Source organism: Hordeum vulgare, chromosome 7H (genome assembly GCF_904849725.1).
Source record: "Hordeum vulgare subsp. vulgare chromosome 7H, MorexV3_pseudomolecules_assembly, whole genome shotgun sequence".
NCBI classification, from domain to species: domain Eukaryota; kingdom Viridiplantae; phylum Streptophyta; class Magnoliopsida; order Poales; family Poaceae; genus Hordeum; species Hordeum vulgare.
Genome location: NC_058524.1, coordinates 514,844,709 through 514,858,183, shown reverse-complemented (window position 1 = coordinate 514,858,183; position 13,475 = coordinate 514,844,709). Strand labels below are relative to the sequence as shown.

Sequence of the window (13,475 nt, the reverse complement as noted above, 5' to 3'; positions counted from 1 at the left end):
GACCGGCCCATGCACAGGCACCAGTTTTTTTAGTTCCGTTTATATATTTATCTTCAGTTCCATTTTATTTTTCAATTTTAAATAATTTAGAACTTCGAATAACCTTTAAACTTTTAATAAACTTAAAAGTTTAAATCAACATATTTAAAAAATAAAATATTTGTGACTTCAAAAACTGCTCGGAGTTTTTGTAACAAATGCTCGCATATACAATAAAATGTTTGCAAGTTTGAAAAAATGTTTGTAAAATAAGAAAAGTCCATGATTTCAAATCAAACTCCGTGTACTAAAAATTATTAAAAGCATTTAAAAAAATTCTTTCTAATTCAAAATATGTTAATGCATTTAGAAAATGTCCTAAAATTTTAAAAATAACTAATGCCTATTTTGATAGTTTCTTTTTTTATTTAAATTTTTCCCTTTCATTTTTGTTTACTTCTAATTTAAATAATTTAGAATTACAAAAGCATTTGCATATTAAAAAATAGGAATTTTGAATTAAAATATTGACGAAAACATAAAATGTTTGTGGATTCAAAAAAGGCGCCGGATTTTTATAATTTTTTTTGCAAATTCCAAAACAATGCCCGTGAATTTAATAAATATATTACTGACTTATAAAAATATTTTTATTCAGAAAAACTTCATGCGTTTCAAAAATGTTTGTGAATTTAAAGTAAAATCCTCCAACATAAAAAAATTATGTTCGTCTTTTCTAGAATTGGTCGCCAATTCAAAAGAAAATATTTAAACCCGTTTGAAATATAAAAAATATTCACGATTTTTGGTAAATGTTTGTAAATTGTAAAAAATGTTCTCGTTTTTAAAATTGTTCTCATATTTGGAAAATTGTTAATGAAAGATCTAATGTATGTAGTTAGACATTAATGCTTCTAAGTCTTTGTGAAAATATAACCGTGTGATTTTTGAAGAATTAACTGTTGGATGGATCGGATTATAATTGTATGTTTTCAAAAAAAATTCTTGAAATTAAGAATAATTCTTTGAGTTACCAAGATTTTTGACAACCATGATTTTTTTTTTTTTGAAAATGTAAAGATTGCTTCAACTTGTGAATAAATTTAAAAGAAAAACATTTTCTTGCATTTGTGCACAAAATTTCAAAACCAAGCGATGATGTGTGAACATAATGTGGTCATCATCATTGAAGATTATGTTTTTTTTCTCCCGTTGCAACGCACGGGCCATTTTGCTAGTCAAATTGAAGTCTCGAGGATGAAGCGCCCCCACCCCCTAAAAATCAGGGAGGGGAGGCGAAGTTAATTAGTTAGGAAACTTACTTTAGTCTCCGTAAAGCTTACGTAGATGTAGCATTTCTGCGGTAGCCTAGATCTGGAGTTTGGATTAGTGTGGGGGAAGTTGTTTGCTTTGGGAGCAATGGGACGCGGAGTTCCGTCGGTGCAGCAACAGGGGCAACCGACTGCCTGCTTGCAGTCCATCGCCATGTATGTGATTGGACCCCCTCAATTGCTGGAGCGGTGGCTCCGAGCGACGGGCGCGGTGCCACCTTTCCGGCTGGTGACGGTGCGGGGGTGCTCGTATGTTGCCTCGGTCATGTTGGCGGTGAGGTGACTTACTCGGGGGCGTCCCTCGGGCGGGTGTGGTCTTCGCTGCCACCTGACCTTTTCCAGACGTCGTGTGCAATTTTCGTTGGCCGTCCATGGCTGCTGGATCTTGCAGGCGGGGATCGAGTCCCGAGTGGAAGCTTTGCCTGACTGTGTGAGTGCCGGTGATATCGATGATTTTGTGTGTCATTTTTCTCATTGGAGTCCTCGTGGATGATCCCATTAGACATGGGCTCTGGGTGAAAACCATTGGTCTGGCCGGTTCCAGATAGTGGTGTCTCTGTTTCGTGAGCAAGGTCAGGTCCTCTGTTGCTAGTTGCGGGGCTAAGTTTTTGTGATCGACAAGTTCTTCTCATCGTGTGTCAAGACCTCCGTTTGATATCATGGCCCTATCCTCCATCCGCATTCTAGGATGGTGAGCATTCCATCGTTCGACGGTGCAATGCCTCTTGAGCCGGGGCGAGGAGCTGAGGGTTCTGTCTGAGGAGAGTGAAGTCTGAAATCAACCTTGTGGTTGTAGGTGCAGTCGAGAATGAACCTCCACGTCCAAATCCCTGAAGTTCATACCCTGAACTGTCAAATCCCGGATTGTTTTATCCTAACATCGTTTTAGACCGGGATCTGCTGACGTGGCCCCTAGTAATAATGCAGATGTGGTTTCTTTTTAAGAGGGGACCCCAGGTGGGGAATTTTTCTAGGGTTCGAGGGGGAGACAGAGCACGGCGAGAGAGAGCGGCGGCGGGGGCGATGTCGTTGTTCTCGGTTGGATCCTATAGCGGCGAGGGGATTCGACGGAGATGCGCTGCAGCTAGGTCGCCGGTGTCCTATCGTGAGCAGCCGATGGACTACGAGCGGCTATTTTCTGTAGTCGTTGCGGGAGGAAGGCGCCGAGGTGGATTTCATGGAGTATGCCGAACCCTGGAAGGAGATACTATGCTTGCGTTGAATCTAAGGTATGCTCTCTGCTCTTTTCTGTTGTTTTCTGCTCTGTGACATGCTCCTCTGTTGTTTTGTGCTGTAAAAATCTTCTCTTTATTGAGCAGCATGGATTCTTACAATGGCACGACGACCCAACATCTCCATTCCTCCGTGTATTGCTGGGAGACCTTCGAGATAGGGTATGGAGTCTTGAGGATTCAGTTGCAGCATTGTGTGGAGATGGAGATCCAGCTGCTGGTGAAGTGCAGGAGAGAAATGCAGGTGCTGGTGCAGTGCAGGTGCTGGGTTACTTCTAAGCAACTCTAGCTGATAGTCAAAGATTTTAGTATACTCACTCTTCATACCACTCATCAACTTATCCATCACATTTTTTTTTGCAGCCTTGCACTTTGAGATGGACACATCAGCAAACATATCTCTCAGGACAGTGGCTTTGATGCTATCAATCTTCCACATTGGATTGGCAAGTATGAAATGTTCATATCTTTCTGCTATGACCTTTGCAGAAACAAGCCTATTTTCCCTGTTTTGTGCACAGTGGTGCTCATCCTCATATGTAATAATCTGGAACCTTGAGCACCTGCTAGTTTTTGCTCCATACACCAGCCATGGGCACCCAGGCCATCCACATTTGGCTCTAACCCTCATCTCCTCAGACTTTAAGAATTTGATGCTTCTTTTTGTAGAAACATCATATCTCTTAATTGATTTCACAAATTGTTTTTTGCTTCTAAAAACCATCCCCAAACTGAAGTGTGGAATATATGAGGGTCAAATCTAGGGTATTTGCTCTTCCTTCTCACAATGTTCCCCTCCTCATCTTCATCATAGGAATAATCTTCATCACTTGACTCAAATTCCATCTCCTCTACTGCCTCTTCAACATTTGCAATGAAATCAATAGGCACAACCCCTGATGCATCTGAAGTAACCCATTTCCTTGATTCATTCATTTTTTTTCCTAAACTTCCTTGCATGCTTTCTTAGCTCAACTACCTCTGATTCTTCTCCACTATCATCAGTATGTGGTCAGAGTCCTCTGCTGCATTTTGTGTAGTTTCTGTTGTTGTTGCTGCATTTTGTGTTGCTTCTGCTATTGCTTGTACTGTTGCTGCAAGGTGTGTTGTAGGCTGAGATGGATTGTACACTTGTGAACTCTGAGAAAGATTGCAAGCTTCAGAACTTCTTCTCTTCAAGGGGCTGTTTATAACTGCTGTGATAACACCATTGTCATTAGGGACAAACACTTGCTGCACTAAATCTTCATCTAGATTGTCATTCTGATGACCCACTTGCACATCTTCAGTAGTCATAATATCTGGCATCACTTCTTCAGTTCCACTGTCCATATGATCCTGCATTTCATTCTCAAAATCAGAGGCACTATCACTGCCATCCTCCCCTTCTTCATCTTGTTCCCCATTGTATTCCACATAGATATCAGCAACTCCACCATCAGTTATATGATCTGACATTGTCATGCAGCCAGCATCATCATACAGAAACATGAGCCCATTAACCAACTCTCCACCAGGCATAAGAAAATAAAATTTCATGCTTTCCTTAACTTCCATATGATCTGCAACAAATCCTTTCACCTCCTACAAGGACAACTTCTCCCTTTCAATTTTAGAGTAGGCCACATCCCCCCCTACATAGTCCAGAGAAGGACCAATTCGAACAAACTGTCCCCCAATATGGAACCTGACGTTCAATATCTCAGCTGGGTCCATTGAATCAAGGAAATAAACCTACATTGCAACCATCGCAACAGATTACTACAATGGAGAACATAAATCAACAATGAAACCCACTGATTCTGATCCCTAATTTCTGCAGCTTTTTCTTTCAAAAACCCTAAACCTAACCAAGGAAAACCAGCAAAAACCAGCTCAGATTGGAGAGGGGAGGTGGATCAGGCGTACCTTGCTCTTTTCTGCCAGAGAAGTCGTCGACGGCCGTCGCGATCATCCGCTCATCGTCCTGGCCGCCGTGGAAGAGGAACAGAGAAGAGGAGCCGTCGCAGCAGGGGAGGGAGGAACAGAGGAGTAACTGCGCGGAGTTGGTCCGGCTCGACCAGGGTTAAAGCCTTCCCAGCCTTTCCCAACCACGTGTAAATCCCGGCGTTTGGATAAGCCCCACAAGGATCAAACAATCCGGGATTTGACAGTTCGGGGTATGAACTTCAAGGATTTGGACGTGGAGGTTCATTCTAGACTGCACCTACAACCACAAGGTTGATTTCAGACTTCACTCGTCTGAGGATGGAACAAGATGGCGCTGATCTATTGGCCATCCACGCGATGACATTTGTTTAGCAGCTTCTGCCGGCTGATATCCTTCTTGACGCGGCTTCATTCGCATTATTATTTGAGGGCTCTAGTATCCCATGTATTTTGCTGGGGCTCTTTCTTTTGCTTTATACTGTTGCGATGTGATTAACTTGGTTGAAACTTCGAAAGGCTTCATTAATTTAAAGACGGGTGTCAGCCTTTTTAATAAAAAAAAGGGAAGGAAAAGGATTACTTTACACTAGCCAGCACCAGGCCCAAATTATTTGACAGCTCACTCATTCTTTATCAAGGCGAACAAAGTAAAGAGTTCCTTAGGCCGTACTTTGAATCGATGTAATTGAATATGTGTGTATTTTTCTTACAAGTGTAACTTACAGACGAAGAGCTATTTTCAGCAGGAAGTCAAAACAATGGGCCGGGTGTAATTGAAATAAAAACGCTAATCCAAAGAGGCCCTTATCCTGCAACTATATACACCCAGAAAGAAAGGAAGGCTGAAGAAGATGACCAACCACGAGCTAAATTGGCAACATGCTCTGGCCACTATTGGAAGGTTGCACACCAACCCATCTTGGCGAAGATCTTGTCCAGGTGCAACAGGTGCTTCCGTACGCGGTAGACGTGCAGCGTGTACATGAACGCAGCACAGGTCACCAGCAGGAAGGACAGCATGATCAGCTCGCTGAAATCCTGTTTGGTTGCACAATTTGTAATTAGTAATCACAATATTCATCTTGACTTTTGCTAACAATTAGTTGGTCGATATGTTCGCGCACCCTGGGGTCGGAGACGATGATGCCCATGATGTAGGTGAGCAAGTCGAACATGGACTGCAGCGAGTTCTGAACCCCTCCGACGACGCACCGGTCCGAGTCCGGGACACCGTCCTGCATCAGCTGCATGACCGCCAGATCGAACATCCAGAGGCCAAGGCGCGATGCCGCGACGCCGGCCATGAGCACCCACGCCGACGCCACGCCGTCGCTCACCCAGATGGAGCCCACGCAAAGCAGCAGGCAGCACCACTGCCCATGTCACCACCATAAACCCATCAATCCAAGCAACTGTATATCAAGTGTGTGTGTGTACTGAAAATGGTCGATCGATCGACGTGCCTGCATCCAGACGGACCAGAGCCCTGTGCGAAGCGTGGACACCCACGAGTGCGCCACCGGGTACAGCAAGGTTGCCGCGATCCCGACGACGGCGCTGAACCCCCGTGCGAGACTGATCACGTACGCAGGGATGCCTTTCCAGTCCAGAGTTGCAGTCATCAGCGTACCAAAGCTGCGATGGCAACACAAAATTGCATGTGAAAATGCACACATTCTTGCTGAATGCATACAAGAGGGTCAGTGCCTCAGTGTACGTTTTCCCCACGTCTTCGCATCGGATTAATGGAGAACGAAAGCTCACGCAGCACCACCCTGATTACCTTAATACAGTGAAGTAGAGGATGGCTAGAGCAACCCCTGGCAGCATCACCTCCTGCCTCATGTACACAGCCCAGGACTCCCAGCAGGGCAGGATGGAGAGCCGCTCCGTAACACCCACCTTCCAATCCGACGCGTCCTGGCCGTGCCTCTGCACCTCCTCGTCCGCGGCCAGCGCCAGCGCCGCGGTTGACCTCCTTCTCAGCTGGACGTCCTCGCTGAGAGCGGGCACGCCGTTGTAAACGGAGACGAACAGCCAGTACTGCAGCCACACGGAGGTGACGTTCCACAGGGCAAGCGCCACCGCGGACGCCTGCGTGGACACAAAGCTGATGATGAACCCGGACAGGACCGGCGCCAGCAGCTTGCAGCTCAGGTCGATCCTCCGGATCATCGAGTTGGTCTTCGTCAGTACCGCCGGCGGATGCCCGCTGCAAATCACCACCACCCTGCATGCATCGTCCCATAGTTGGTTAGTGCTACTAAGCATGTTATCTCAGCGTGCTCCTTTACTGACTTGTAAGTTTGATTTGTATACCATTCTCGTTCAATCAGTATGGTGCCGGCAAGAGTTGAGAGCGCTGCGAGCGCGCCCGACAGGTTAGTCACCACGACTAGAGCTAAGAAGACCGGGAAGCTTGTGTCTTTCAGCTTATCGTACATAAGCAGTGCTGTTACTGAGAGTCCAGCAGTGATGAAGGATAAGCTTTGAACCAGCAGCCATAGGCCCAATACCTGCAGTGCAGCCAAGCATATCCTTCACTGACTAAACTTTGGTTTCGTGGAAGAAATATGAAGTAATTTGTCAGTAAATCAGGAAATGCAGAGTTATTCAACGGTAAGGCTGATGAATATGTTTACAGTTTGATGGTACTTACTATGGTTTATTTGGTTTTATGCCACATTTGGCTAAGAAAGTTACACTATTGTTTAGTTCGGTTCATTGTTATGCAGTATGAGTTGCCAGCTATTATTAACACAGGTCAGTTTCATTTTTGCCTTTGGAAAACGCTTACTTCAGTTTTCCCTTTATCTTTTCAGAATCTTCCATCAGTGCATAGGCAGGAATAACTGTTCTCTTCCATATTCTAGATTACGTCGGTCATAATTGGCAAAAACAATCAAGATATATAAGCATTCTTAGGATTCCAAAGATTTTGCGCAAATAACCAGACTTCAATCTTTTTAGAAAAAAAACACACTATATGATTCTTCGTGCATTATTGCGGAAACGCCAAGTGGTATGCAGCAATGAAATTTTGCTATTGCACCCCAACAAAAAAACATGTTATGTTAGCAGCTTAATAGTTCAAGAAATTTTGGCAGTAAATTAAAATCAATTCCCTAATGCAGAAATATCTCAAGCCAAATTAACATATGGCGTTCTCTCTTTTATTTTGTTAGACCTATCTCCAAAAAGTATTGAAGAAATTCATTGTTTCCGATGAAAAAATAATTCAGTATTTGGGAATAGAGGACATGTTAGCCAATACTTCACTGAGAGTGGATTTTCAGCACCCAGGTGTTGTTACACCTTTCTCATACTTCTATGCATGCCTTGCCCTCTCTGATTCATATTTTCACTCTTTAGTACAAATTCCAACGATCAATGTGTAGCGTTAACACCTAAAATTCTGCATACCTCATGCCAAGGGCTAATGACATGAGTTTATCTAATAAAGATGATGTGGATAGTTGCAGGCTGTTTGTTAAGAGAACTAGAGATAGTGGAGTCAAAAAAATAGGATTTGGACGTTGAGGTGGGGCATACAGATGTCATATGTCTTCTACACCCATGATAATATTTTGGAGTTTTCCTATTGGGGGTTGTCCCTGGAGAGAATGATACACATCGAATCTTTCTGTATAATCACCAGTAGGTTTTAGTACTCCCTCCTTTCGGTTTTACAAGACTTTCGAACAGCTTGCTTTGTACTGATTTAGGCAGTGTTTAAATGTCTAAAACGTCTTATAAAAGTGAACAGAGGGAGTAGATGATTTTGCCATGGAAATTCCATGACGTCACACGGTAATTTCCCCAAAAGTTCATAATTACCACGTCTTCCAAGGAAGACATTCAAATACAGAATTAACAATGTCCAGTGAGCAAATTCTCATGGTCTGGAAACACTGAGCGTTGGAAAACTTGAACAGTCTGACAGGTCACAAACCTGCAGATACGTGAGCCTCTCGACGAGGGCGCCAACCATGGGGCCGAAGACGACGACGGAGGAGGACTCGACGACGCCGTAGACGGCCGCCAAGAGCAGCGAGCCCGGCCAGATGCGGATCATGTACAGCCCCACGGAGAACTCCCACATACTGGAACGAGGACGCGATCAAATAAGGGCGGTAGAATTGAACAGGTGAAGGCGCGCACGTACGTACCGTGCACCCCATCTGGCGAGGAAGTGGCCGACGTAGAGGCGGCGCAGGAGGGACGCGTCCAAGCCACCGCCGCCGCCGCCGCCGTGGTCGTCGAGGAGAGGCACGAGATGGCCGGCGCTCCCCGCCTCCTCCCCGGGCTCCATCTACGGCGGTGGCCGGCGGCTGGGTCGCGCTACGTACCGAGGTGGGTGGAGGATCTAGGGTATATAGGGGGGAGAGAGGGCCCTCGCCGTCGACAGGGGAGGCGTGGAACATGCGTGTCATGAACGGGAGGGACACCACCATGGGAAGGCGGATCGATGACGTTGACATTGCCCTGATCTATGCAACGATCCAACCGTCGCGGGTCGTCGCTGTCTTCCGCTTGGTTTTTGTCGCCGCTCCCCACGCCGGACTCGTAGTTTGCGTGCAGGTGCAGCAGGTGGGGGGGCTTCTCTCTTGGGGCTACCCACTACACTAGTTCCATGGAGCAGCTCGCCAATGGCCAATGCATACAGTATTGAAGCATCGTGAATATTGTCGGCACATTTTCTTTTATGGTACTAGCAAAAGGACCCATGCGTTGCAACGGGAAAAAAAAAATATCACACATTCTTAATTTACAAAAGGTGGTTTATAATTTGAGTATGTGTAGCTACGATCCAAACAAAGATGATTTTAACCTACAAAAATACAGTTCAAGATTCCACTGATTTTCTATTTAAATACGGCTTGTATGTAGATTTAATACGTACAAAGAAACGGACAATTGATCTTCAATTTCGTGTCTAATTCTGATTTTGCTGAGATGTTCATCCACAATCCAAATCAGTACCGGTATGAAAGAAAGACAAGTAATGCATTATTGATTAAGATTGCATCCTAGATAAAAAAAATTCAAAATGTTAAGAGGTAAAATAACATCATATTCAGATTCTACATATTTTTCTAATCAAAATTCATATATAACATGTTAAATTTAGAGTTACGGTTTAGAAGATATGAGTGTTTTTAAAATATTTAATATGTACTGCGAGTTTAACGTCAGAAACATGAGGGGGTTTTCCATAAAATAACATGAAGGACTAAGAATATATATTTCCTTTATTAGTAGGTATATATATTTATACATTCTCACTTTCAGAAATATGATGACATGTAGATAAAGAGTTTACAATGCTTGACGTGCTTTTTTTGACAAGTTGCCGCTAGCAGTAGGAGCACAACCCCTCGCCAAGATGAGCATTTTTCTGAACATCATCATCTGGACTCGTTGAGATTATGATTAGAGCATGCAGAGTTGCGGGAAAGATCGTAAAACAAAGGGGAGTGGTCCCCCAGCTGACGTGCGGGGCTAAACACGACGCGGGCAAGATGCACTGTTGTCACATTCTCTCTACTCTTCTTCCCTCCCTCTCTCCTCCTTGTCTCGTCAACGATATCGGTGACATACATAGTTGAGTAATATTTAACTTGTCAAGATCTCCCGATGGACTTCGAATATCTTTTTCCTTAAAAAAAATTATGTGTAATATTGTATCTTGATAATGTTATATGACAATAACAACAAACAAAAGCAAGTAATTGTAATGGATGCTCACTTAAAAAATATATTGTAAACGTGCTAGCACTCCAGCAGCTTGTCGTAGGTGCAGCCATTTAAAAAAGCAATCTCCCCACCGAGAGCAATCTCCCACTCAAGGATAGCAACCCTTATCCACATCGTCATTCCTCTAGCAGCGGTGCTCCTTCATCTTCTCTCTATCAACATCCGCCCATGCATGACTTGCCGCCGCCCCGTCCCATAGCAGCGCTGCTCCCCTTCTTCTCCTCTCCAGTCACACAAACCAACGCGCCCGTGCTCCATCCCAGGCGATAAAGCAGGGCGGGCTGGGTTGTGTGCGAAGGGGGGCCGCGCCGAGATCCAATGTCATTTCTCTCGCTCCTCCTTAAACACGCTTCGCTCCGGTGTCGGCCGAGCGCATGCCGTGCTCCGACCGGTGCGCCCTCTTTTCCTTTGCTCCGACGCCTTGTTTGGGCGTAGCTTGCGCGCAGGTGGAGGAGACGAGCCACTGGAGTAGCAAGCGACAACGGGGTGGCGGCGATGTTAGCCAAGGCAGCCGAAGCGGACGGTTCCACCGGCCACGCCTGCCTCCTGCGAGCGCAGCGACGCCATGCTAGAGCCCGTCGAGCCTCCTCCCTCCGGCCATCTACGGCGTCCATTGGAGGCTCCGCGCAGCCGCGACCCGCCTCTGGCCATCGGAGCACCGGATCCCTTCTGCCTCGACCCCGCCAGCGGAGCGCCAGCCGTCGACGACCTGCGCCCGACCCCGCCAAGGCCTCGTCCCCGACCTGCCAGAGTCTGCCCCTGCTTCACCTCGCCGCGTCGTAGCCTCTGGGAGTGGATAAGAGGAAGGGGATGACCGGGTTGGATCGGATAGGGGGTGTTTTCTGCAAAAGTGAAACGTTATCTCAGTAAAAACAGGACTGCGGATTGACTATCATAAAATAGGAGGGGTTTTTTGCAAAAACGGCAACGACGGGTTTTCCGACAGAAGCGATAGCCTCTTTATTATTAGGTAAAGATTATGTGTCTCATTTATACATCATAAAGACCATAATACAAGCCAAACACCTGACAAATCTAAAATACAACAAAGCCCAGTGCTCTGCGCCGGCGCGCCGGTTGGCCGTCCGCGGGCCACACGATCCGCCAACCGCCGCGCGTCCGCACCGTTAGATCTTCATGCAACATTTTTTTCTCGGTGCAGCAAAAATTCGACGCGATGCAGCAATTTTCGTCAACGGTTGGAATAAAAAAAATTATAGCAAAAAAAAAATATCTACGTGATCGTAGCAAAAAAAACGAAGCTGATGGTGCGTGATAGCAAAAGTCAAACGACGGTTGTAGTAAAAATCTACGTGAACGTGTATGCAACTTTTTTAATGAACGGTTGCAGCAAAAAATGATGCCGGTTGTAGCAAAAATTAACACGGTTGTAGCAAAAGTCAAAACGCCGGTTGTAGCAAAAATCCAACGAACTCGAGTTGCAATCAACCGTGGATGCAGTTTTTTAGCGGACAGATGTAACAAATGAAAAACGCTAGTAGCAAAATTAAAAAATATTTACAGCAAATTTACACGGTATAAAAGTTGCATCCACTAACTAACAAAGCACGTGCGTGCGAAAAATGTTACATGACCCGTGCGAGCGAGCGAGCGACCGGCGCGTATGCCCGGCGTGCCGTATTGAAACGTTTCCCTACAACAAAATCACCCGGTTCGTCGGCCGAAACGTTACCAGGCGGGCCTTGTGATCGCCCACGATTGTGGCAACAGGAGCACTTCTTTCGAACCGGTTTTCTTCTCCTGCATGGACTCGTCCCCTTCCTTCGTCCAAACACAGAAGAGAGCGGCGAGGCCTTAGAGCCGCCAACTATTATCCACGTTCGGCTGCGCTCGTCGGTAGCTCGCTTGCTTGTTCCCAACACACACAATGCCATGTCGCGCCCCTGCCGTTGCAAAACCCCGACATGGCCGCACCCTCGGCATGCAACATTCTGCCCCCCTTCCCAAGGTTCTAGCTCGCCATGACCGCCATTCTAGCCTTGGCCTATTGGCCACAACTCTCCCCTATCCCGATTGCAACATCGCGCTGCTCGTTGCCTGCAAACAAAACTCAACGTCCGTGATTCACACCATCCCACCCATCAACCTCGCCGGGCTCGTCAGCGCACTTGAAGCACCATGGACAGCTATGAAAATGGTTTTGTAGCAAGCTACATTGCCTATTGTAGCAAAAACCAACTATGGTTGTACCAAAACGTCATCATCATCATCTCAGGTTGCAGCTAAGACACAAAGTTCGAATTTTTCTTCAATGCTGGTTATAGCTTTTGTAACCGCGGTTACAACTTTTCATTATTGTCCATGGCTTTCGTCTCTAGGGTTGAAACTTTTTCATGGATGGATGAAGCTTTTTTTGTCGCCAGATGAAACTTTTTTATCATGGGTTGCAACTTTCGGTGGATGTCCATAGCTTTCGTCGTATACGGGTTGAAACTTTTCCATCGCCAGTTGAAGCATTTTACGTTACCGGTTGTAGATTTTTTGGTTGTCACTTACATCACTTGGCATCTCTCATGACGCTTGAGTTTGCCGGAACGGGTGGCAAGCGAGATGTTGAGAGAATTAGGGATGAGCGATGATGAGCACCTCGGCGAGTTGCGGTCGTTACCATCAGAGCTACAACGGTTGCCAGAGGAGTTGTGACTGAGAGGTGCGGCGGTTGCACGGGTGAAGCCGGTGACGAGGACGACCGGCGAGGGATTGGGAACGACGACTAGGATGGTCGACGAAGACGACTGACGAGGGCAGCGACCAGAGATGAGGATAGGAGGCAAAGGGCAGCAACAAGAGAACGCATGTGACCGACGAGAATGAAAGGGGCAATGTGATCGATGCAGAGGGATTTCTTCATACGGGTGTCTTGACGATGACAAGGGGCATCAGATGGTTCCCAACAACCAAATCATATGGGTGTGGGCCGAGCGGCCCAAATTTAGGTCGGCATGACGGCCCTAGTACCCACCAGCCACCATTGTACAAAGGAACCCTAGCTAAGAAAGAAAATTACACGAAGACCGAAGAATCCTCTGAGATTGACACCAATGCCCATCATCTGCCCCTGACACCACCACAACAGCCACCTAAGAAAAAATGATGGATCATCTTCTCATCCGAGCTCAAAGTGGCTCCATCACTAATATGCAGTTTTGCGTACCTCGAAGGTGGCTCATCAAAGATGAAATCGTTATCGTTGAACGAATCAAACCGGGGCAACAACCTGGACACG

General features: G+C 46.0%; 1 protein-coding gene across 1 annotated transcript; it reads right to left on the bottom strand.

Annotated features, from left to right (window-relative positions):
* Positions 1–5,130: 5,130 nt before the first annotated feature.
* LOC123409730 (solute carrier family 40 member 1-like) lies at positions 5,131–8,984 on the bottom strand. Its single transcript, XM_045102590.1, has 7 exons — positions 8,641–8,984; positions 8,424–8,574; positions 6,791–6,987; positions 6,255–6,701; positions 5,935–6,106; positions 5,596–5,844; positions 5,131–5,509 (listed from the first exon to the last, which is right to left on the bottom strand). Exons 1-7 carry the CDS (start codon positions 8,781–8,783, stop codon positions 5,363–5,365), a joined length of 1,506 nt encoding a protein of 501 aa, XP_044958525.1. The 5' UTR covers positions 8,784–8,984; the 3' UTR covers positions 5,131–5,362.
* Between the last annotated feature and the right edge of the window lie 4,491 nt (positions 8,985–13,475).